The sequence below is a fragment of the Squalius cephalus genome (assembly GCF_949319135.1).
Source record: "Squalius cephalus genome assembly, chromosome: 5".
In the NCBI taxonomy this organism is placed as follows: domain Eukaryota; kingdom Metazoa; phylum Chordata; class Actinopteri; order Cypriniformes; family Leuciscidae; genus Squalius; species Squalius cephalus.
Genome location: NC_137126.1, coordinates 28,173,277 through 28,197,642, shown reverse-complemented (window position 1 = coordinate 28,197,642; position 24,366 = coordinate 28,173,277). Strand labels below are relative to the sequence as shown.

Sequence of the window (24,366 nt, the reverse complement as noted above, 5' to 3'; positions counted from 1 at the left end):
TAAACTTGTAGTCCATTATAACATCTACAAAGACAGCCTTCATGCTTTCAATATGGAACTAGGCAAAACTAGACAGACTTTCTTCTCAAATATTATAAACAGTAATTTAAACAACACACGCACTCTTTTTGCTACTGTAGAGAGACTGACAAACCCTCCAAGCCAGATTCCCAGTGAAATGCTCTCAGAGAACAAGTGTAGTGAGTTTGCTTCTTTCTTCTCTGAGAAAATCAGTAATATCAGAAAGGTGATCAGCACATCCTTGAGTTGCACTGAGGTCAGACAGATCAAACCACCTGAGAAAGTAGTTACTATGTCTGATTTCAAAGAAATAAATGGCAAAATTTTGGAAGAAACTGTACAGCACCTTAAAACATCAACATGCGCTCTTGACACACTTCCCACATCATTTTTCAAAAGTGTGTTAAACAGTTTAGAATCAGATCTCCTAGAAGTGGTAAATGTCTCACTTCACTCTGGGAGTTTTCCATACTCCCTGAAAACTGCAGTTGTCAAGCCCCTCCTGAAAAAGAGCAATCTGGATAAGACCATATTAAGCGACTATAGACCGATCTCAAATCTTCCTTTCATAGGCAAGATCATTGAAAAAGTTGTCTTCAATCAGCTGAACAAATTCTTGAGCTTGAATGGATACTTTGACAATTTTCAATCTGGTTTCCGACCGCACCACAGCACAGAGACAGCGCTCATAAAGATAATAAACGATATTCGCTTAAATACTGATTCAGGCAAATTATCAGTGCTGGTACTACTCGACCTCAGTGCTGCATTTGACACTGTTGATCATAACATACTTCTTGACAGGCTGGAAAACTGGGTGGGGCTTTCTGGGATAGTCCTAAAATGGTTCAGGTCATACTTAGATGGGAGAGGTTATTATGTGAGTATAGGTGACCATAAGTCTGAGTGGACATCCATGACATGCGGAGTACCTCAAGGCTCAATTCTTGCACCACTCCTGTTCAACCTGTATATGCTCCCAATGAGCCAAATAATGAGAAAGAACCAAATTGCTTACCACAGCTATGCAGACGACACACAGCTCTACTTAGCCCTATCGCCTAACGATTACAGCCCCATTGACTCCCTGTGCCAATGCATTGACGAAGTCAACAGTTGGATGTGCCAAAACTTTCTTCAGTTAAACAAAGACAAAACTGAAGTCATTGCGTTTGGAAACAAAGATGAAGTTCTCAAGGTGAATGCATACCTTCACTCTAGGGGTCAAACAACTAAAAATCAAGTAAGGAATCTCGGTGTGTCCCTAGAGTCAGACCTTAGTTTCAGTAGTCATGTCAAAGCAATAACTAAATCAGCATACTATCATCTGAAAAATATTGCAAGAATTAGATGCTTTGTTTCCAGACAAGACTTAGAGAAACTTGTGCATGCTTTCATCACCAGCAGGGTGGATTCTTGTAATGGACTCCTCACTGGCCTTCCCAAAAAGACCATAAGACAGTTGCAGCTCATACAGAACGCTGCCGCCAGGATTCTGAGCAGAACCAGAAAACATGAACACATCACACCAGTCCTCAGGTCTTTACACTGGCTCCCAGTTACATTTAGGATTGATTTTAAAGTATTATTACTGGTATATAAATCATTCAATGGCCTAGGACCTCAATATATTGCAGATATGCTCACTGAATATAAACCCAACAGATCACTCAGATCATTAGGATCACATCAGCTAGAAATACCAAGGGTTCACTCTAAGCATGGCGAGTCCGCTTTTAGCTATTATGCCAGCCGCAGCTGGAACCAGCTTCCAGAGGAAATCAGACGTGCTCCTACAGTAGTCACATTCAAATCCAGACTCAAAACACTTCTGTTTAGCTGTGCATTTACTGAATGAGCACTGTGCCGCTGTTCATCCGACTGTTTGTACTGTATTTTATTTAATTTTTCTAAACTGTTTTAATTATTCTTATTTCTTTTATTATTTTAATTTCTTCTATGTAATGCACTTTGAATTGCCATTGTGTATGAAATGTGCTATATAAATAAACTTGCCTTGCCTTGCCTTGCCTTGAACTGCAAAATCCAGAATCCAAAGCTGGCTCCAGAAGGCACCCAGCATTGCCACAATGCAAGAGCCTTCAATAAAACGCTCCTAGCCAGCAGAGGGCAGAACCTTCACCATGGCGATAGACCTAGACACAAGATCAACCGCTGGGAGGAGCCATGGAAAAGAACATCCTCACCCAGCAAACACCACAGGAGGACATCCCACTGAAGCCTACAACAACATCCTCCTCTACACCTTTCACACAGGTTCCAAACAAAGGCTACACAAAGACAGCTGGAAACGCCTGCTTCTGAGTTACAAGAGCTGCTAGCACTAGCAAAAGAGCTCCTTGAACAGAACTCACCTGAGGAGTACTGGGAAGAACGAACCTCTGACTCTTACCAAACACAACTCAGGCAAGCTCAAGTCAGCACTGCCGCCAGACCAGAGTAACACTGCAGACACAACACCCATAACCACTCCCTGCTGTCACAAGCAACCACCTGCCTCAAACGACAGGTGACACACTGTCAAGGCACCTGCTGCAGAGACCTGGACTACTGTCTACATCACCCACCGTGGAACAACCACAACTCCAGGAGACACAAACCGGAAGGGTGTCTGATCGTTCTGCACCTTTGACGTCGCTCGTTGTTGTCTATAGCATTGACAAGAACGTTCGAAAGGGGGGATTTGTAGCATCTGGACCAATCGGACACACAAATTATTCATTATATTTAATGAATAATCCAGCAAACTCACTCTCCCAACAAAGGTCTATGAAACTTCCCTCAAAACTAACATCACAAATGAATCTAACACACTGGCAGAACCCGGTGTCCTGTTACAGGACACATTAAGACTGATAAGAAGTTTTACGACCCCAAAAGGAATTTCCAGAGAGTTGTGACTCTCACTTAATTCTCGCTGAGAAGGAGAAATAAACCCTGTTAATCCTATATTCTATATATAACCACTTGAGAAATGTATAAACATGCATCTAATTTTCCCATCTCATGATTTTCCTTTTATGTGGTTTGGCCTATGTATTCTTGTAAACTCTATTGGGTTAATGTTTCAGACTTTGCATACTATGGTTTACCAAAATCATATGTGTGGCATGTTTGGTCTCTATAAACTCCAATCTTCGTCCCCCATGTGTTAATTTACATTACATTTTGCTAACTTTGTGACGGATTAGTATTATAAGAATCTTGAAGATTCTTTTCTTAAACACAAATAAAATTACATATTCAAATGCCCTGCTAGAACACAATGGGTCGTAAAAATTTCCCTCCAAAGGGAAAACATCTTATTGGCTCACACACCTCCAGAGGGTGTGACATCTTCATGCTTTAAAAATCACTGATCACAAGATCAGCCCTCTTACTCTCTTAGTCCTTTTCTGGAATCCCGATGTGAAGATGATGCTGAACTAGAAGTTTTCTAAGGACCCTCAAGCTTGTGCCAGGCTGCAGCCTTGTCTTTCCATTCACCAAAGATCCTCTGACTCACACTGGTTCTCTCTAATCAAGACAACATCAGCAGAGATCAACTGGAGCCTCAACAAATTGCATCAGGACAGTTTGATTCAAATGGGCGAGACATGCATGTATTGAACTTAGTCTCATTATCTGATACATTAAGTATCCTTACCCCTTTTAAAGAAGGGTGTGTTAGAACTAAACTGATGGTTTTCTCAAGGCTGTTGATCTGCTGAATTTCAAACAATGCTATAACTTCTTACTTTCCCTCGCTTCAGCTTCAGCTCTCTTTCCCTTGGTATACTGTATGCATGTATGTATGTATGTATGTATGTGTATGTTAGAGTAGTTTAAGTGTTTAGTCTAGTTAATAAAACCTTGTTCATGTCACACGTAAAGTTGTCTGTGTCTCAAGCTCATATCTGGAGTCTCTAATCATAGATCTTGACTACTTGCTCTTAGTAGTACTGTAAAGTAAGAAAGACATTCCCCATGCCCCAGAAATGTACATTTCTTAGAATTAATAAATAATTAACACTGAGTGTTCACAGCACAAACAGGTTAATTGATTGTAATATTAATTTACAACATTAAGTTAATTATATTAACTGATCCAAATATTCATAATCAATTATAACCAGTTATTATTGATTATTAATATTTCATAGAGCTAATTTGCTACAAAAATAAGGTGGATATAGGCAGCCAAGTTTTATTGAAAGCCCATTTACCAGCAGTGAAGTACCCCTTTAATACAAAGTGGAACCTAATGTTATTTTTTCTTTTTTTCATACCATTAGTGTCCTATATAGCAGTGGTAAGAAACCACTTTAAAAGTAAAAGAGAGCATTAAACGCTAATGCAAATGTATCCATAATAACTCAAACAAAACAGATCCTTCAAGGACTCTCATTTGTTCTCTCAGTTACAGTTAGGGGAAATATTTTGTTATTGTGAAGTAATCTGGACACAGACTGGGCTTGCCCTCTAATTCTGATCTTTTGATACTTCCAAGGAAGCTGACTGAGTGCAAAACAATGTTTTACCTCATGGCAGTGCATTTTTCTTGACAAACAGTGAAGGGAAATTTCCTCACAGAAGAATAGGTATGGGGATGTGCGTGTCTGTGTGTCCTGCAAAAAAACACTAAAGGCTACCTACAAGTCACCCATTTAAACCCATTTTCTTTCCTTGACATTTACCATTTCAATTTTCACATAAGTAATTAAAAATTAATAAATAATTAACTTGGTTTGAATAAAAGGTAGGCCTACTATGATATTAGACTACATAGCCTATAATAAAAGATAATGAATTTCAAACCTGAACTAAACATATTTTTATTCAAATATCAACAGTCTGTCATTAGTCCTTATATTCTGCCACAAAAAAACAACATTAAAATCATGAACTCAAATGTCATTGTGAAAAACAAAACAAACAATGGCTGTTGTAACAGTGCGTAAATCAGACCTTTCAGGCTATAGCCTAACGCTAATAAGCCTTATGCCAAAATTATTATTACAACTAAATGACTTGGTCATTAAATAAGAAAACTAAATAATTGTGTAGATGATTTGCTTTGTGTAACCCGACATCAGACATTAGGCCGAAGTATTTTTTTTTTACACACAGTGACCAATCACTCCCTCTTTTAAGACTGACTGCCTGCACATTCACTGTGCTCGCGGCTGCTGCAACTTGCGCTCGATTATCCATGCATATAAATTCGCGCCTACGATATCTATGTAGAACTTCACAAAATGTAAAAAAAAAATGCTGCAACCAATGAGCAGCCGGCGGGGGCTGGCTGCAGGACGACTCAACCTCCACGGACAGTTTTTAATGTTTTATCAGACAATAACTACTCAAGATTTTGCTTTAGTATAATTTTCGGGAGAATTAGGGCCGGATTCGGGAGTCAGGACAACAGCTTAGATTTCGGGACTGTCCCGAATTTTTGATTCTGTAATTTTGATTCGGACCAAACTGAAAAGTCAGAAAATCCGGACCAAACAAGGTAGGTGTGAAAGGGCCCTAATTGTGGATCAGATGTGTACAACGATCAGAAGCAGTTTTAAACCACTCCTCTTCACAAAACTCTTTCAGGTTGAGTCTGTCTGCTGTTAATCAATCATTCTCTTGAGTTTGTGCCAAAGCATCTCATTTGACGGAAGATGGGACGAGGCTTTGATGTTGGTGTTGTCACACATGGTGTTGTGTTTTGAACTTTAGTTTTATCTGTCTACAGAATGTTTAAAGCATTATAGACACATCAACAGAGACGTTAACATGCTCCAGAGATTTATGACTTATCATCTGACACTCGAAATTTGTGATTTTATAGTGTAAGGCTTGGGGCAACACTGCACCACGCACCAGTGGCAAGGCCACATAAGAGCCAGGGTGGCACTGCCTCACCCAGATTGATGGTTGGCCCACACAAGAAAGGTGCCAGAATATACTACTAATGGTCTGGAAATAAAACAAAACTGTAAAATAATCATATATGTTGTGTATAATTTGTAAAGTGTATTATTTAAAATACATATAACAATGTTTTTATTTCGCGCCGGCTCGATCAGCTTTCCAGAGTCGCGACAGCAGATATTTCTATATGCAGCGTGTATGTAAGTAAAATAATGACAAATGTTTTTGAAACAAAAAAGCTTGTTGAATTGCACTACTTGAAAAAATATGCATTGCATTAACCCTGCTTTAATGCATTGTATTTTTAGGGCTTGCATTTTTATGGGCTGAAATTCAACATTCTCTCACAGACCTGTTAGTTTTTCTTTAAGAAGCCCTCCTGTTCTCCACTCATTACCTGTATTAACTGCACCTGTTTGAACTCGTTACATGTATAAAAGACACCTGTCCGCACACTCAATCAAACAGACTCCAACCTCTCCACAATGGCCAAGACCAGAGAGCTGTGTTTATCAGGGATAAAATTGTAGACCTGCACAAGGCTGGGATGGGCTACAGGACAATAGGCAAGCAGCTTGGTGAGAAGGCAACAACTGTTGGCGCAAATATTAGAAAATGGAAGAAGTTCAAGATGACGGTCGATCTCCCTCGGTCTGGGGCACCATGCAAGATCGCACCTCGTGGGGCATCAATGATCATGAGGAAGGTGAGGGATCAGCCCAGAACTACACGGCAGGACCTGGTCAATGACCTGAAGAGAGCTGGGACCACAGTCTCAAAGAAAACCATTAGTAACACACTATGCCGTCATGGATTAAAATCCTGCAGCGCACGCAATCCTCCTGCTCAAGCCAGCGCATGTCCAGGCCCGTCTGAAGTTTTCCAATGACCATCTGGATGATCCAGAGGAGGAATGGGAGAAGGTCATGTGGTCTGATGAGACAAAAATAGAGCTTTTTGGTCTAAAATCCACTTGCCGTGTTTGGAGGAAGAAGAAGGATGAGTACAACCCCAAGAACACCATCCCAACCGTGAAGCATGGAGGTGGAAACATCATTCTTTGGGGATGCTTTTCTGCAAAGGGGACAGGACGACTGCACTGTATTGAGGGGAGGATGGATGGGGCCATGTATCGCGAGATCTTGGCCAACAACCTCCTTCCCTCAGTAAGAGCATTGAAGATGGGTCGTGGCTGGGTCTTCCAGCATGACAACGACCTGAAACACACAGCCAGGGCAACTAAGGAGTGGTTCTGTAAGAAGCATCTCAAGGTCCTGGAGTGGCCTAGCCAGTCTCCAGACCTGAACCCAATAGAAAATCTTTGGAGGGAGCTGAAAGTCCGTATTGCCCAGCGACAGCCCCGAAACCTGAAGGATCTGGAGAAGATCTGTATGGAGGAGTGGGCCAAAATCCCTGCTGCAGTGTGTGCAAACCTGGGGCCTCATTTATAAAGCTTGCGTACGCACAAAACGGGGCTAAAAACATGCGTACGCCAGTTCCTGCGCAAAAGGTGGGATTTATAAAGAAAAACTTGACGGGAAAATTTGCGCACCTGCACGCAAACTCTGACCCATGCGTACGAACGTTTTGGAGATGGAGCACTTTGGCGACACCGATGGTGAGCTGGAGTTAAATGTATTTTTGGTCACTTTTATACAGAAAATCTAAAGAAAATTAAACATATACAGAAAGATTATACAAATAAAATTTCGATCACCAAGCCTGTCAATTGAAGCAAATATCCATTCCTTCTTAAATGTCCGCGGCAGCGAGCGTGTTGAGCCGTTTAGTGAAACTGACGCAAATAACAGTTTAAATAAATAAAATACTTCTGATATAAACATTTAGGTTAAATATGCCATTCAAATTAATGGAGTTAAACACCTAAACATGAAATCATTACTGAAGTTACAACATTTTTTTAAATTCAATCATTAGAAATATTTGTTGTGGATGCGATTGTTTTTGAACACTTTCCTGTGGCGTGCTTTAATGTTTTAACCACAGAGATAATTGCTTATCATGATAATACCAGATTGTCTGAGAAAATAGTTTCGTGCAAATAATGCCCAAGGCCTATCTGTTTCCATTAAAAATATAAATCAATTAAAAATACAATTCGGCAAGTGGAAAAGATTGAGAAAAACTTTCTCTGAAATGTATTTTACACTATTTGATTTTCAGGCTATTCAAAAACAAGGCAAGGATAGACAACTACTTGATTTGTATTAATGTAATGTTTCTTGTACCGTTTATATCATTTGCATATGATTATTCATCCACGTGATAACGTTTAAGTTATCACGTGGATGAATAATCATATGCAAATGATATGTAGATGAGGATCTGCATAGTAAAACTAGGCGTTGTAAGCTCCATATATGGTTATTTCGGGTGGAGACGCATGTACGCACAATCTTCCGCTGACTGGGATTTATAAAGTGAATTCTGCGCAGGTTCTGGCGTACGCACGGTTTTATAAGTCTGAATATTTTTTTGCGTACGCCATTTTTGGCTTTCGGGCGCACGTACACTTTTAGTAAGGTTCCTACGCACAGTTTTATAAATGAGGCCCCTGGTCAAGAACTACAGGAAACGTATGATCTCTGTAATTGCAAACAAAGGTTTCTGTACCAAATATTAAGTTCTGCTTTTCTAATGTATCAAATACTTATGTCATGCAATAAAATGCAAATTAATTACTAATTACTAAATCATACAATGTGATTTTCTGGATTTTTGTTTTAGATTCCGTCACTCACAGTTGAAGTGTACCTATGATAAAAATTACAGACTTCTACAGGCTTTGTAAGTGGGAAAACCTGCAAAATTGGAAGTGTATCAAATACTTGTTCTCCACACTGTGTGTGTGTGTGTGTGTGTGTGTGTGTGTGTGTGTGTGTGTGTGTGTGTGTGTGTGTGTGTGTGTGTGTGTGTGTGTGTGTGTGTGTGTGGACATGTTTTTCTACACCGGTGGGGACTTAAACCTGAATGCACACAGACTCATGGGGACTCGTGTCACCGTGGGGACCTAAACTGAGGTCCCCATGGGTACAAAAGCTTATAAATCATACAGAATTAGTTTTTTTGAAAATGTAAAAATGCAGAATGTCTCCTGTGATGGGTAGGTTTAGGGATAGGGGCAGTGTAAGGGGATAGAATATACAGTTTGTACAGTATAAAAACCATTACGTCTATGGAGAGTCCTCACAAAGATAGTGCACCAGACATGTGTGTGTGTGTGTGTGTGTGTGTGTGTGTGTGTATATATATATATATATATATATATATATATATATATATATATATATATATATATATATATATATATATATATATATATATATATATATATATATATATATATATACACACCAGTCATAAGCTCTGTCCTTTGCTTTCCATGTGCTTTAATAGTTGTCTGGTTCATGGTGTCCTGCCAAATGCTATTATGTCTGTAATGTTACTGCCTGTGCTTAAAGACAAGGCTGGTAAGCTCAACAGTATTGACAATTATCGACCTATTGCATTAGCCAGTATCTTGTCTAAAGTACTGGAGAGAATATTGTTAACAAAGCTAGAAATGTATATCCTTACTACTGACAATCAGTTTGAAAGCATGGAACCGGCCTGTGTATCTATGCTCTTAAAGAAATTGTGTTCAGGTACACAAGCCTGAATACATCTATATTCCTATGTTTTATTGATGCGTCAAAGGCATTTGACAGAATTAATCATGAACGATTGTTTGTAAAATTGCTAGATAGAGGTGCCCCTAAATTTTTAGTGAGAATTTTAGTGTTTTGGTATGCCCATCAAACGTTTCTAGTTAAATGGGACAATGCTGTATCTGCTCCATTCCATGTTAGTAATGGAGTGCGACAAGGAGGAATTATGTCTCCTATTTTATTTAATGTTTATATGGATGAATGATCAAATCAGCTAAATAGGTTAAAAACTGGCTGTCTTGTGGGCAACACTATTGTTAATCATCTTATGTATGCAGATGACCTGGTCCTGCTCTGTCCATAAAGTGCTAGGCTGCAGCAAATGCTGAAGGTGTGCTCTCAGTATGGCCTTGATTATGACAAAGTATAACACTAAGAAAAGCCACATAATGATAGTTAGAAGCGATGAGGACAGGAAATCAACTTTTCCGACCTTTTATTTGTCAGATAGCCCTCTTGCTGTGTGTGAGGAAGTTAAATATTTAGGTCATGTCATATCCAATGACTGGACGAATGACAAAGACCTATACCGTCAGCGCTGTAAAATTTATTCTCAAGCTAACATGCTTATAAGGAGGTTTTCTATGTGCTCTGACTCTGTGAAGTGCTCTCGGTTTAGAACCTACATCACACCGCTATATACTGCTCAATTGTGGACTAATTATAAGAAAAAGAGTATGCAGAGGCTCAAGGTAGCATATGCTATTTAAGCGGACTGTGTTTATCTATTATTGTGCCATAGTTTTAAAAATTTAAGATCAATTTATGAAGAAATTCAGGCAAATCTAGCAACTCTGAGACTACGAAGTGAAAGCAGCAAGGTACATTGAAATGAGAATTTTAATACGGAGTGGTCTAGAATTTTGTCCATTTTTAATGTATAACATTTACAGCTAATTATTAGCAAGATCACAAGGCAAGATTTGAACAATATGCGCAGGACGAGGAACTGATGCTAAACTCAGAATGCAGTGGTTCTAAAGCACCTCAAAAGAATAATCTTCTCACAACCTGAATCGTCATGTTTTAGATAAGGACAGAAGTAAAGGAATTTGTCAGGCATTTTAACAACATCTGGGGCAAGATATCAAGATACCAGGGAATGAGACTAGGGGTATTCTAACTAGTGGTTATTCTATCATATCAAAAGTGTCAACATGGCACATAATAAAACAAAAAATTCCAAACTGAACAATTCAAGCAATTTTCCAACAAGTGGCATGAAGTGTTAAAATATGTGTGTGTGTGTGCATTTCTTTGACAGAACGAGAGAGAGAGAGAGAGAGAGAGAGAGAGAGAGAGAGAGAGAGAGAGAGAGAGAGAGATATGGGGATGCGTGAGTATACATGAGAAAAAGAAAACGTGTGAGAAAAATCGAGATCATGTGCATACTTGGGTGTATACCTTCAGGTAGTCTTTTCTCAGGTATTTATTTCTTCTCCGATCCTCATTCTGGTTGAGAACAGGAGGAACCTCTGGCCATTTTGGCTCTGAGTCACTGCTTTCTGATTTCAAACTTCCATCAAACGAGCAAGAGGAAGAAGGCTGAGGGACAAATCACAATATAACAGTGAATGACAGGTCTCAACTATAAAGAGGCCTCAGGCCAGTGTGAGAGTGTTTTAGAGCAGTTGGCAAAACTGTAACCTGCTTTTTTTGGGCCAGTGCTTCACTGGCACTGAAAATCAAACATTCATTGACATTCACAGGTAATGTTATGTGGTTGGCTAACACAGATGAGTTTTGTTGGAATATCAAAAATGACATAAATGATTAAAAGCATGAAGGTATCAGTAAGAATGTGTTGAAAACTACAAACCAATTAGCAATATTTGAGATTCTATGGCATTATTTTCTAGCAAAAGTGTGTTTATGAAATTATGGAGTTACATTTTAACTGCATAATTTTTAGCTTGTAATGTAAGGAATGGGCGAACAAAACGTTATAAAGAAAATGTAATGAAATATACACTCCTGTTCAAATGTTTGGTGTCAGTAACTTTTTTTAAATTATTTTTCTTATGCTCACCAACACTGCATTTATTTGATAAAAAATACAGTAAAAACAGTAATATTGTGAAATATTTTTACAATTTAATAGAACTCTTTCTATGTGAATATGTTTTAAGATGTAATTTATTCCTGTGATGACAAAGCTGAATTTTCAGCATCATTACTCTAGTCTTAAGTGTCACATGATCCTTCAGAAATCATTCTAATATGCTGATTTGCAGCTCAAGAAACATGTATTATTATTATCATTGTTGAAAACAGTTGTGCTGCTTAGAATGGAAACCATGAGACATTTTTTCAAGGTTCTTTTGTGAATTTAAAGTAAAAAAAAAAAACTGTCACTGATCAATTTAATACATCCTTTCTGAATAAAAGCATACACTTATTTAAAAATATCAAACCCAAACTTTTGAACAGTAGTGCAAATCTGAGTAAAATTACTACAAGAACCTCGGACATTAGAACCTTTACTGTAAAAGGTAGAAATGAATGAGAAGGAGGAATGTGATGAAGGAAGAGTGACCTCAGAGAAAGCCGCATCTTCATCAGTGAGATCAGTCTCCTTAAAAAATAAATGCACACACACACACACACAAAACAACAACAACAACAAAAAACACAGAATGAGTAAGAATGGAATTCTCAGACACAATAATGAAATTAGCGGGGGGGGGGGGGGGGGGGGGTGTTGTGGAGTTGGTACTTAAAGTACATGAAAAACAGCGATGCTAATGCTAGCTAAAAAACTTTAGTAGTCAGTATATTACATAAATGAACACACATGGCTGGGGAATAAAAGGGATGATAGAATGGGCGCACTGTCAGTGCTACTATAAAACAAGGGCTTGTATGAAAAAGCCAATCTCACACTGAGAAGCCAAAGAACTGACACTTAATGAATGGTAATCCTTCATAATTCACAGTGACTTTCCAATGAAAAGCCAACCAGTATTTCTTACAGGGTGAGATCAAATGCATGCGGCTACATGCATTATTGCGTACAATGGTGTGCATGACTGCGTGTTCTTGTAAACGTGTATATTGGTACCTGTCCACTTAAGGCAGAGGCTGAGCTGCTTCCTTCATCTAGTGATGCACTGTAAAGAAAAACAGAAACATTGAGTGACATGGCCCCCAAAACACACAAATGGGGGCTTAGGGGCTGTTGCACTACGATACTAATGTGTGCACTTATGTTGGGACAGATACGGGAATGTGTGTGTGCATGCTCAACTGTGTGTGAGGCCTGATGTGTTGACAGGTCATTAATGTACCTGAACTGCCTGTGGACGATGAGGGTAATTCGAGGCTCTATTCTAATTCTTTCACTGTGCACAATGAATGTGGAGAGTGCACATGTGTTAAGACCTACAGTTGACACTTGGCAGGTCATAAATCCAGCAGCTGAATGGTCTACATGAACCTAAATATGTTATACCTTAATAATGCTGTGGGGTAACATTTTCAGGCAGTGAGAGGCAAGTCTGAAGATGTAACACTAAGGCTGGGATTGCTTTCTGTAGACAATGACAGGTCTGTCACAGATATTATGTGCCTTGTAGTATCTGTCAAATGATACCACTTCTTTGATCGCTATTAGGATGTGAGAGAGTTTCAGCCAGTATTTAATTTGATTGGAGGTGAAATTGTTGACAATGAGAATGCACTAAAAAAAGAATTTGTTGTACAGGACGTCCAAAAAGTGTTGGAGAAACAGTATGGTTGTGGCACATTAGTATGAGCAACTGATGCCCTGGTTCACTACTTCAGTCATAGTGTGATTCACTAATGCAGACCTCAGGATTGACTGCAAGACTGCAGTTCTGAATAAAACAAAATCTGTAACTTTAACAGTTATTCCAAGGATCAAATCTGAGAATAAATGTTGTTAAGAGATGACAGAAGAAGACACAAGTGTTCCAATACACAATAATGCCTTGGGTCTAAAAAAAAAAAAAAAAAAAAAAAAAAAAAAAAACTATTTCTAGGTGTATACATTCGTGTCTCTACCTGCTCAACTGTCAAATCTATAGCTTCTCCACCCTGTTATCACCTCTCTCTCAGTTGTTTTTTTTATTTTAAGGGCGTTTCCATAATCAACAAAGAGATCTCAGAGATTAAACTCCTGAGGATTCTCCACCCTACAAACGCTCACAGTTTAAAATAAATGTGCAAATGCAAAGCTTTGATTTTATGAATACCGAATAGTCTGGTACAACTAGTAGCACTTTATAATAGCATTATAAATCATTAGCAGATAGAATAAAAACAAGGTAACGCATAAGAACAACATCTTAAAATAAGGTTCCATTCATTAACATTTGTTTCATGAACAATTTCTTTTTTATATATTTCAGGTGAATGTTAATTTCTATATATACATTTGTAACATTAATGCTATATCAATAAACACGAATTAACTATTAAGTTTATCAATGATATTAAATTTAATAAATGCTGTAAAAAATGTCATTGTTAGTTCATGAAAACTAATGCATAAACGAATGCTATCAAATTATGTTATTGTAAAGTGTTACCCACTTTACAATATGTTGCATGTTAAAGGGATGGTTCGGAGTAAAATCAACCAAGGGTCCTTTGCACCATGACCTCGAGCCAAACACCCCCCGAGAAGCTTTTTTCCCTTGGTTGAACATTATTAAAGTTAAAGCTTATTTATATCAGTCGGGTGGCTTAGTGCAGGCGCTAATGGATCCAAGGTTGTATCTCGTAAATTACCCCACTAATAATGCCCAGAATGGAACCAAACTTATACAGTAGTAAAAATAGGTTCTGTACTCATAAAACGAGGCATTGGAAAGTTTGTAAGTACATCAGGAGTTTATTTAAATAACACTTGCCTGACGGCTCATGCTACTGCTAACCCGGACGTCGACGTCACTTCAGTGATTAGGGAAAAGCACGTAAAAGTCCTGACAGAAAGCGATGCACTAATATTTTGTTGGTAGTACCAGTTTGCAACAATTATTAGTTAACACAATAATTCAAAAATAATAGAATAATAGAAAAAATAATAATTCGTTGTTAGACTACATCCTTATGCATCGCTTTCTGCCAGGACTATTATGTGCTTTTCCCAAATCACGGAAGTGACCTCGACGTCCGGGTTAGCAGTAGCATGAGCCGTCAGGCAAGTGTTATTTAAATAAACTCCTGATGTACTTACAAACTTTCCAATGCCTCGTTTTATGAGTACAGAACCAAATTGTACTACTGTATAAATTTGGAACCATTCTGGGCATTATTAGTGGGGTAATTTACGAGATACATCATAGGATCCATTAGCGCCTACACTAAGCCATCCGGCTGATTTCTCTAAATAAGCTCTAACTTTAATAATGTTCAACCAAGGGAAAAAAAGCTTCTGCGGGGGTGTTTGGCTCGAGGTCATGGTGCATAGGACCCTAGGTTGATTTTACTCAGAACCATCCCTTTAACATTAGTTTAACTGACAATATTTTTTACAGCATTTATTAATCTGGGTAATATTAATTTATACTTCAATTTAACTACCATTACCTAACTTTAATTTGCAGTGAAAAAAATTGCATTTATAAATTAGAATTTAACAAGATCAATAAATTCTGTAAAAATATTGTTCAGTTATTTCATGATACCTTATGCATTAACTAATGTCAATATATGGGAGATTATTGTAAAGTTTTAATGAAAATGTATGAAGTGTCATGACATTTCTAATGTACATTAACCATACATTATCTGCTAATAAATACGCAATGTAATGATTTTTGTAAATTTTATTCAAGTTTTAAGTTTTCGGTGTCTTCCAGTTATTTTAGCTGTCCAAAAAGTCCATCATACTATTTGATATTGCGAACTAGTATTTGTTATAATATTATTTTAATTTAATATTGTAATAACTAGCAGTTATTCAGTAGAACATGGGGGCTGGCCGGAGCTAAGCTACGCTATTGTACTTTTACCAAGCTAATTGCTAGCGCAAGATACGGGCACTCGTGTCCCATACACCGCACGATGTCTCTGCGAGTGGAGCATCGGTAAAGCAAACCAGCAGGAGGCAGTACTAGTGGAGCGGCTAAGTGCTTATGTTTGGCAGAATCGTTCAGTTTATGATACAAGCGTGAAAATTGGCATGAGCAGTCTCCATGGGTCACTTGACAAGAAAATTGTCCGAGCCACTTGAAATTTCAAGATGGCGGCCATTTTTCAAGATGGCCGACACCTTAGTGGAGCAGTTAAGTGATATAGTGGTTTATTTGGTGATACAAGCATGAAAATTGGCATGAGCAGTCTCTGTGGGTCACTTGACAATAAGCCACCTACAGCTACTTGAAATTTCAAGATGGCGGCCATTTTTCAAGACGGCCACCACCTTAGTGGAGCAATTAGGCTTAAGAAATCATTTAGTTGGTGATACAAGCATGAAAATTGCCATGAGCCTAATTGCTCCACTAAGGTGGTGGCCATCTTGAAAAATGGCCGCCATCTTGAAATTTTAAGTAGCTGTGGGTGGCTTATTGTCAAGTGACCCACAGAGACTGCTCATGCCAATTTTCATGCTTGTATCACCAAATAAACCACTATATCACTTAACTGCTCCACTAAGGTGTCAGCCATCTTGAAAAATGAAAAATCTTGAAATTTCAAGTGGCTCGGACAATTTTCTTGTCAAGTGACCCATGGAGACTGCTCATGCCAATTTTCACGCTTGTATCATAAACCGAACGATTATATCACTTAGCCGCTCCACTAAACTGTCTTCTTTCTCTTTAAAAACTATACAGGCAAGGCCCCATCCCAAGTTACACATCTCCCTTACACATCTCTCTTCATGATGGTGAGAGACACATTTTTACATAATAAGGCAGTAAATGAACCAAGAACACCCGAACTAACTTGAACATAAACATACATAACTTTACTAACACAAAACCCCAACCATCTTGCTTTAATAACGCATAAATCAACTCCCAACAAACAATTACCCATAAATGCACCCAGCTGCTACTGCTGACTGCCGGGTCATTACAATATTATAATCATAAATAAACTGGTTTGTAGCACAAATTTTACTGTGCTTTGTTATTCTTCTGGTTACTTACCTAAAGCGGCTAAAGAATCAGACAACCCGCACATTCACAGGAAATAGCTTACTTGAGCATTGGAAAATAAAGGTGAATAAACAGGATATTTTTTAAGCAATCAGAATGTGTGTGGAAGTCTGTTCGTGCATCAGAATACCTTCTGACAGTCTGAGATGGGGATCTCTGTTTGGTGCTGCTCCCTGAGTGGCTGAGAAACCTGCAAGAACAGAACAACCATTCTGTCTTTTGACACTTCAAATAATGCAGAAAAAAATGTCAATGCTGGTGTCACTATATGAGAATGAATGTAGTCTTTGTTTGACCTGCATCTGTTGTGGTGTTTAACAGATGTATCCTTGTACAAAAAAAGAAAAAAAAAGAAAAGAAAAAAAAAGCACACATGCTTGACAGCAAAACTGACGTAAACAATTCCTCCACATGAAAAAGGCAATTGTTATAGACCTGGGTCACAATGGGGCTTTCGCAACGGAGGAACCTTTTCATAGTTCCTAGGCGTGTTCGCACCACTGGAACTAGGTACAATTTTAGTTCTAGAAACTTATTTAGCTTCTACTTCAGAGCAGGGTTTAGTTCTAGGAACTCCTTTTGGAGAAACTAATTTAGCTCCTACTTCAGAGTCTAAACCAGAACTATCCGTGATGTTAGTGTACGCTGATTGGCCAAACGCATGCGAAACACCAGCACCCTCCATTTTTACCCGCCATAACAGTCATGTCTAATACGTTATTAGATAGAATAGAACTGTTATTCATAGAAAGTAGGCCGTAATGAAAAGGTATTAGCGTATGCCGTGTGGTTGATGTCCAGTGTCGATAGCTGAGCAGAAATACATAATTATGTTTTGCTTGGTCCCCTCAAAGTCACGTTGGATTTTCTCCTCAAACCACATTCACAGGTGACAAAAACAGATTTTTGGTAATGCATTAATTTAAACAGCCAGATTGAATTTCAGGTAATTTTTCATTATTTAAGACGTGATGCATATGAAACGTTATACAATTTGTGAAAACAATCAGTGCTAAAGATGGGATTTGAAAAACAAATAAAAATTTTGCGCAATGATTTTCCAGGTTAGACGCACTTCTGAGCTTTCTCAACTCATGATGTCTGTATTTATCAATTATCCGTAAATCACATTGGCTTATGATTCACAGCAATCTTTGAAAATGCATGTAATTTCTTCTTATGTGAAATGAACCGACAAATTCAGAGTTTCCACATCTGCACAACACACTTGAAATTGCAACACTTGACTTTGTGACCTCATTAAGCCAGGACATGCACGTATGTACTTATTAAGACACAGCACGTAGACGCCAGATGTACATGTGTCATACACCCTCATATCAGATACAGTATGACACATATCCACAATTTGAAATAAACACACATATAAACACACACAGCTCTCCTTCTACCTGTGAGCTCTCCCCGCTGCTCTTCTACGGTGAATTAGACTCTCTGCCCTACAAATTAGGGACCGCCTCCTGAGAGTCAAATGTCATGTGTGTACCGATCAGATCCCAGGATTAGGTGGAGATGGAAGGGATGGAGAAGGAGAAGGAAGGAGAAAGAGGAGGAGGAATATGGTTCATTTGTTAGTAAATAGAGTGAATTACTTCAATACATCTGACAGCCGATCTCTCCTTCAGATGCAGCATGCATGGATGAGAGTTTCGAATTGGAACTGTCAAATCTTGCTTTCATCTGTGAATCTCTCATAGACATAACTTACAATGAAAGAGAGCAAAGTCATAGGGGGTATTAGGATGAGGTTCAAAAGAAAGAAAAAGTGAATAAAGAACAGAGGAGTAGCGTATTTTAAAAGATATATCTACATTATATTGGGACGTCAATTTACTGTTTTCAGTAAGTAGAATTAATTTCAATAACACAAATTATAAAAGCATAACTCATGCATCTCCAGCAGACCTCAGTCCTACCCCTGCCAATAATTTTCAAGTAACCATGAACACCTTGATTATCTGCTTCAGGTGTGCAAAATATTTGAATAAATGTAATTAGTTCCTGTACTTAAGTACCTTTTTGGCTACTTTGTAGTTTCCGGAGTATTAAAGATATTAGTGACTTTTACTCTACTACATTTTTTAATGAGTATACTCTTTTCTCCAATACGTATGTGATGAGTAATGCAATTACTTGTTACATTTTGCATGGCACCTAACTTTTTCTACAGCAGTTTATTTCTGCAACAAAATCTTGTGCGTTTTGCCCTGACTCACCCAAACTTGTCAACAAGGCTACTTTACGTGAATGCGAGTGCATTAGCAGGTAGTTGTGAATCGCGGGCGTTTCATATATGAGATGAGGCCATGCCTGCAGCTGCTGATGAGGCCGAAACCAGCATGTCCATTGCAAGTAGGCTTTGACTATTTCATTTAACTTTACATTATTTTATTGAACCGTTATATTGAAGAGACGGTTATATTTTGATTCTAGAAAATAAACATGTGATTGCTTTCCTCACAAATCAACTGTTTCTTGTTTTTCACTGGTATTTTTCTTAAGGGGGTCGCACACCGGACGCGCAGCTCAGCGCCACGTCTTTTAAATTCGAACACATTATTCTCTATGAGAGTACACACACCGGCGGCGTCTGTCCGCGGCGCCCAGCAACGGCTCAGGACCGTGTTCAAAATCCTGCCGCGCCACAGAGCGCAATTTAAATAGTTTTATATTAAATTTACATTTATGTGTCTCAAATCGTAGTTAATGTATATATGGACTTAACCCTGTGCTGCAATATACATTTAGTTTTAGATTTATTTACAGAAATCAGAAAATTGCTGATGTTATCGGATTTTCAGGTGACAGTTGTCCTAGACGTGGCGCGGCGCGGCGCTGAGCTGCGCGTCCGGTGTGCGACCCGCTTTAGGTGTTAAGGACTAGAGCATCTTTGAGCCTACATTCAGCAAGGTAAAATACTTAAGTAGGTCAACTGTTAAATTCAGATAAGGCCCGGTTTCACAGACAGTGCTTAGATTAAGCCAGGATTAGGGCTTAGTTCAAGTAGCTTTTAAATCAGTGCCTTAGAAAAAAAACATTACTGGTGTATCTTCAAACAAAACAATTCCACTGACATTTTAAGATATATCAGTGCAAGTTGCATTCAGTTAAAATATGCATTTTAGTCTGGGACTAGCTTAAGTCGCTTTTACTCGAGTCGTACTGAAATTGGTGACTTGTAACTTGTAATAGAGTAATTTCTGCTATAAGGTATCTGTACTTTTACTCAAATATGCTGATTATAGGAAGCTTAAAAGGACACATTTCTTTATTTTTAACTACTGTGTTTTTAAGAAGTCTTTTGAGGTAAAGACAGTTAGCGGGACTTTTTTTAGTTGTATCTCTGGGGATAGATTTACTTTATTAAAATTATACCTTGGAGATGTAACATGTCAACATTTAATTGTAAAGTATATAATATTCCAATGTTTAATGCTAATGGTGCCAAATACAACTAGTCTGGGCTAAACCCCAAATAACCCTTGAACAGCCCCTTTATATAAACAATTTTTATAATGTGTAGTCAGTGCAAGTCTTTGTTTTGATTTTTTTAATCGATTGACAGCCCTAATATTACAGGGAGTCTGAGGGACTTACTGTATATGTGTCTGATGGGCTCTGAAGGTTGCATGACCATGTGTGATTTAGCATGAAAGAAAGATCACCTGTTCTGTTGCTCTTGTTGTAGCAGCTGTACTGCAATCTTCCTCAGATCCAACACTTCCTTCAAGTCATCCTCCTCCTCTTCAACTAACTGCTCTTTCTCTGAGCTGAAGTAGATGAGAGAGGAAGACAAAAAAGAAAGAGACAAAAGGAGGTTATTGCTGAATTCTTAATCTGTACACAATTTACATCAAACCGTTAAAAACAAATCCTTATACAGAGTTATTTAAAATTAAGATGCTATTATAACATTTCAGTGTCTGTGAAGTTAAATGAATTCATAAAAGAATAGATTGTTTAGAAATATCATATAATGTTTAACAACCAAACAGACAACCAATGTGGCTATAAATTAATGCAATAATGTGTTAAATTCATTTCTGGTGGACCATTTCCAAATTTACTAATGCACAAAATATTGTGTTTTTGGCTTGAAGTCCTGCAGATGTTAGCATGGACAAGGAGTCATGGTACAGGACCTTAATGAAGCCTTTGAGCACATGTTAGGGATGTCACGGTGAGGAAATTGTCACACCGGTATATAATATTTTGTTGATCCTGGAACAACATTCATGTAAAAAAATGTTAGTCCTAACCCTATTCTTACCCTTAAACCTGACCCTACCCATAAGTTAGCCCTAAAATCAGGGGCAAATGATAGTTGAATATCCTAACCCTGGTTGTAAGCCTAAACTTGACAAACTGTAAACTTGTCCCTCAAATCTGATTGGTTGATTGGAATGTTGATCCAGGAACATGTTGTACTTGGTGAAATCACATTCACCATCAATATGCCGGGTACTGAAATCGCTTTTAAATGAATTCGTGATACTCTGTGTATAGGGAGCAGAGGTGTAAAGTCCAGGTTCATAAAGTAAAAGTCCTGCCATATGTTTATTCCACCCATGAACTCAGCCAGCTGATTTCACTAATTAGTTCTATCTCCTGGTTGAATTAGCAAATTCAAGTGATTGGAACAAAATACTGAGGAGGACTTTTACGATCTGAACCTGGACTTTACAACTCTGATAGGGAGCGGCGGTACTGTCTGCACAATTTACAAGATAAGATATTTGTCAATGACACTCAGGATCTGTTGCGCACCAAATCGTCTGCCATCAACATGACGAGAGTAAGGAGAGATGACTGACAAGTGATAAGACTCCTGCTGCACTGTGCTGAGACTCTGCAGCTCGAGCTGTATGATGCAGAGCAGAGGCTTTCATTTTAAAAGTGTATGGTCTGTTGACTGAACTAATGGTTTTTATTTCTATTAAAAAAAAAGCAAAATGACAGTGGGAGCAGTGCCATGATGGCCAAGTAATGTAATCGGTGAACGGCCAAACAGTGTAACACCGGTAACACAGACTACTGCAGTAAGCCTAGCAGATGTGATACTGTATCTTAAAAGAGCTGTAAACACTGGTAGGGGACAAACACATCAGTGAGTTTAGAGAATGATTGGATGCTGCACTACTCTTGAACTGTCTAATCATAGCTCCTTTTTTTCATTCCAAAGGTGTTTTATGGGGTTTACATCTGGCCTTTGTGCGGACCAGGTTATTCTACACCAGACTCTTAAAATTATAATAAAAAATTTGTTTTGCATTTTGATTTTGGAACAGAAAAAGGAGCTTCCCAAAACTGCAGCAACAAAGCTGGAATTACAACAATTCTAATCCTTTCTAGACATTTTTTCACTGCAATTACTGGAATAGCCAAACCTGGCAATTAGAATGCAGGTGTCCACATACTTTTTGCTATTGTGAAGTACATTTTTCTCTGTTGCCTTCATGTGCCATGTTATTATGGCTTTGGCAGCAGTGTGTGTATGGTCATCATCACCGGATTATTTTGACAGTCAGCCATCTTTTAGCTAGTTTTGTCATGTGTCTCATAGCAACGAGACACATATTTCTGTGTGAGTTTGTAACGACTTGAAAGACAGACAAAACAACTACAAACATAACTCCATCCTCCATGACAGCTGATTTGAAGGCATAATTTAAAAAGTGTTGAATGCTCTCTGAAAATTAATATCATTTTTCAGCATTTTAGAGCAATTTTGCATTGGTAATCATTTTCTGTAATGTATGTTTAGCAGTGATATAAATGATTTGAGTTACAAATTTTATTAAAAAAGCATATAGATGTGGTAAATGAATAGATTTATATGGCAAATTAATAGAAACAAAAGCTTTTTGGGGAAGTAAAGTAAATAATTTATTGAATAGGTTCTGCTGAGGCCATCCAAAAAAATATTAAAATAAAATAAAATCCCAAACCACATATTCATAGTTTGGCACCACCCTTTTTTTTTAACCATATAAGAAGTTCCTCTCATCCACCAATGTAAAAGCCTATAAACAGCATTCCCAACAGCACAAACACCTCCTCAGGTGGATACATCGCAGGAACACCACATAACCACAAGCATGGCTAGTAACTCGGAATTCACCCAATGACTCAAGTATTTGTTTCTGTTGGATACTACAGAATCTGGGAATTCTCTGGAAAACATGGAGACTCGGCAACTTAAACCACAAGACGACTACGGCATAAAAACTCCTGCGAATGTTCTATCTAACTCCATTTTCCCCTTCCTTTATCATTTTGCCATTTATATAACTTTTAGCAAAGTGTATCTGAATAGTGCTAATATATAATTAAATTAGTTGATTATTGTTGACTAGTGCAAAAAATAAATAAAATGCAAATACACCTCCATTCTCTGGCAATCTGGAATCTTTCCACAATATTCGGAGTCTGGATGTACAGTAAATAATTCTTCTGGATTACCTAGGCAAAACAAATCAGACACATAAAGTGTGACTTATGACTTAAAAGATTGGCACTGGCACAGTCATGCTACTTCAAGGCTTCAATTAACCGTGCCGAAACAAGTTTTGATGTAGGTGAGTGTGCGTCATTATTACATGCCAATAGATGCAGTTGGCAAAGAGTTGCATATCGTATTTATCTTAGTGTATTGCTGTGAAAAGTATCCAGATCTTTTATGAATTTTTCCCTCCTTTATTATTTCGACACATATTTAAAGCAAAGTGTATAATAATTGCTCATGAATGAATAAATAACTAACTAAACTAAGAAATGGACTTTAATGTGCCGTAGGTGATTCTCTGCAGAAACATTTTTTGTTATGCTGGTTGAAAGTCTCCTCATATCCTGATAGCAATCACTCTGTTAAGCGGTCTAAATGTATTTTTATAAATATATGTCGTCTGTGGAAGGCGTAGGACCATAAAATGGTCGTTCAATCGTTGCGTTCAGTCCGAACGGTCCTATAGCATGTGTTCCCTGTCAGTCAACATGCCTTTGCATACCACTACGCAGGCAGTTCACACAGACATAAGTCATCAGCGCGTTCACGTACGCTGTGCAGACAGAGCGAGAATGGCAGGCAAGCAGCAACAATCTAACTTTCCTTCTGAACCGACAACAAGTGGCACTGTCAAAGGATCTACGATCTATATATCTTCATCGGAGCCAAGCAGACTCTCATTGTGGAAACCCTGTCATGCAAAAAATATTATTACACACTGACAAGTTTTGCTAGCTAAACAAACCGAAAACTTGCTGCATCTATTGGTATTGTAGTGTTACTAACTGTACTATAAAGTTTTCTCACCGGTGAATGACACATGATATTGGTATTGCAGTAAAGTTGTCTCCGGTCTTCTTGACTGTGCGCGTTCATGCTTTCAGGAAGCGTGGCTTTAGATGGCGATTTGCAGGGAGGGTGGGACGTACGCTTTTACTGCTATCAGGCTAAAGTTAGCATTTTCCCAGATGTCCTAATAATAATAATAATAATAATAATATATTTTATTTATAATGCGCTTTTCTGAAACCCAAAGCGC

At 38.2% G+C, this 24,366-nt stretch overlaps 1 protein-coding gene across 7 annotated transcripts in view; it reads right to left on the bottom strand.

Moving 5' to 3' along the window:
• The window catches only part of lrch2 (leucine-rich repeats and calponin homology (CH) domain containing 2), a 90,555-nt gene that overhangs the window by 24,230 nt on the left and 41,959 nt on the right, over positions 1 to 24,366 (bottom strand). For 2 of the 7 annotated variants that reach the window (XR_013821373.1, XM_079872769.1), the window contains exons 11-16: positions 20,488 to 20,592; positions 18,214 to 18,282; positions 16,932 to 16,991; positions 12,736 to 12,784; positions 12,211 to 12,249; positions 11,067 to 11,219 (exon numbers count right to left, since the gene is read on the bottom strand). Coding sequence is in view for 6 of the 7 variants with exons in the window: in XM_079872769.1 (XP_079728895.1) it covers positions 11,067 to 11,219; positions 12,211 to 12,249; positions 12,736 to 12,784; positions 16,932 to 16,991; positions 18,214 to 18,282; positions 20,488 to 20,592 (475 nt within the window). In the remaining variant the exon portion in view is untranslated. The remainder of the gene's footprint in view (positions 1 to 11,066; positions 11,220 to 12,210; positions 12,250 to 12,735; positions 12,785 to 16,931; positions 16,992 to 18,213; positions 18,283 to 20,487; positions 20,593 to 24,366) is intronic. The other 5 variants (XM_079872770.1, XM_079872771.1, XM_079872772.1 and 2 more) reach the window with 5 other exon arrangements.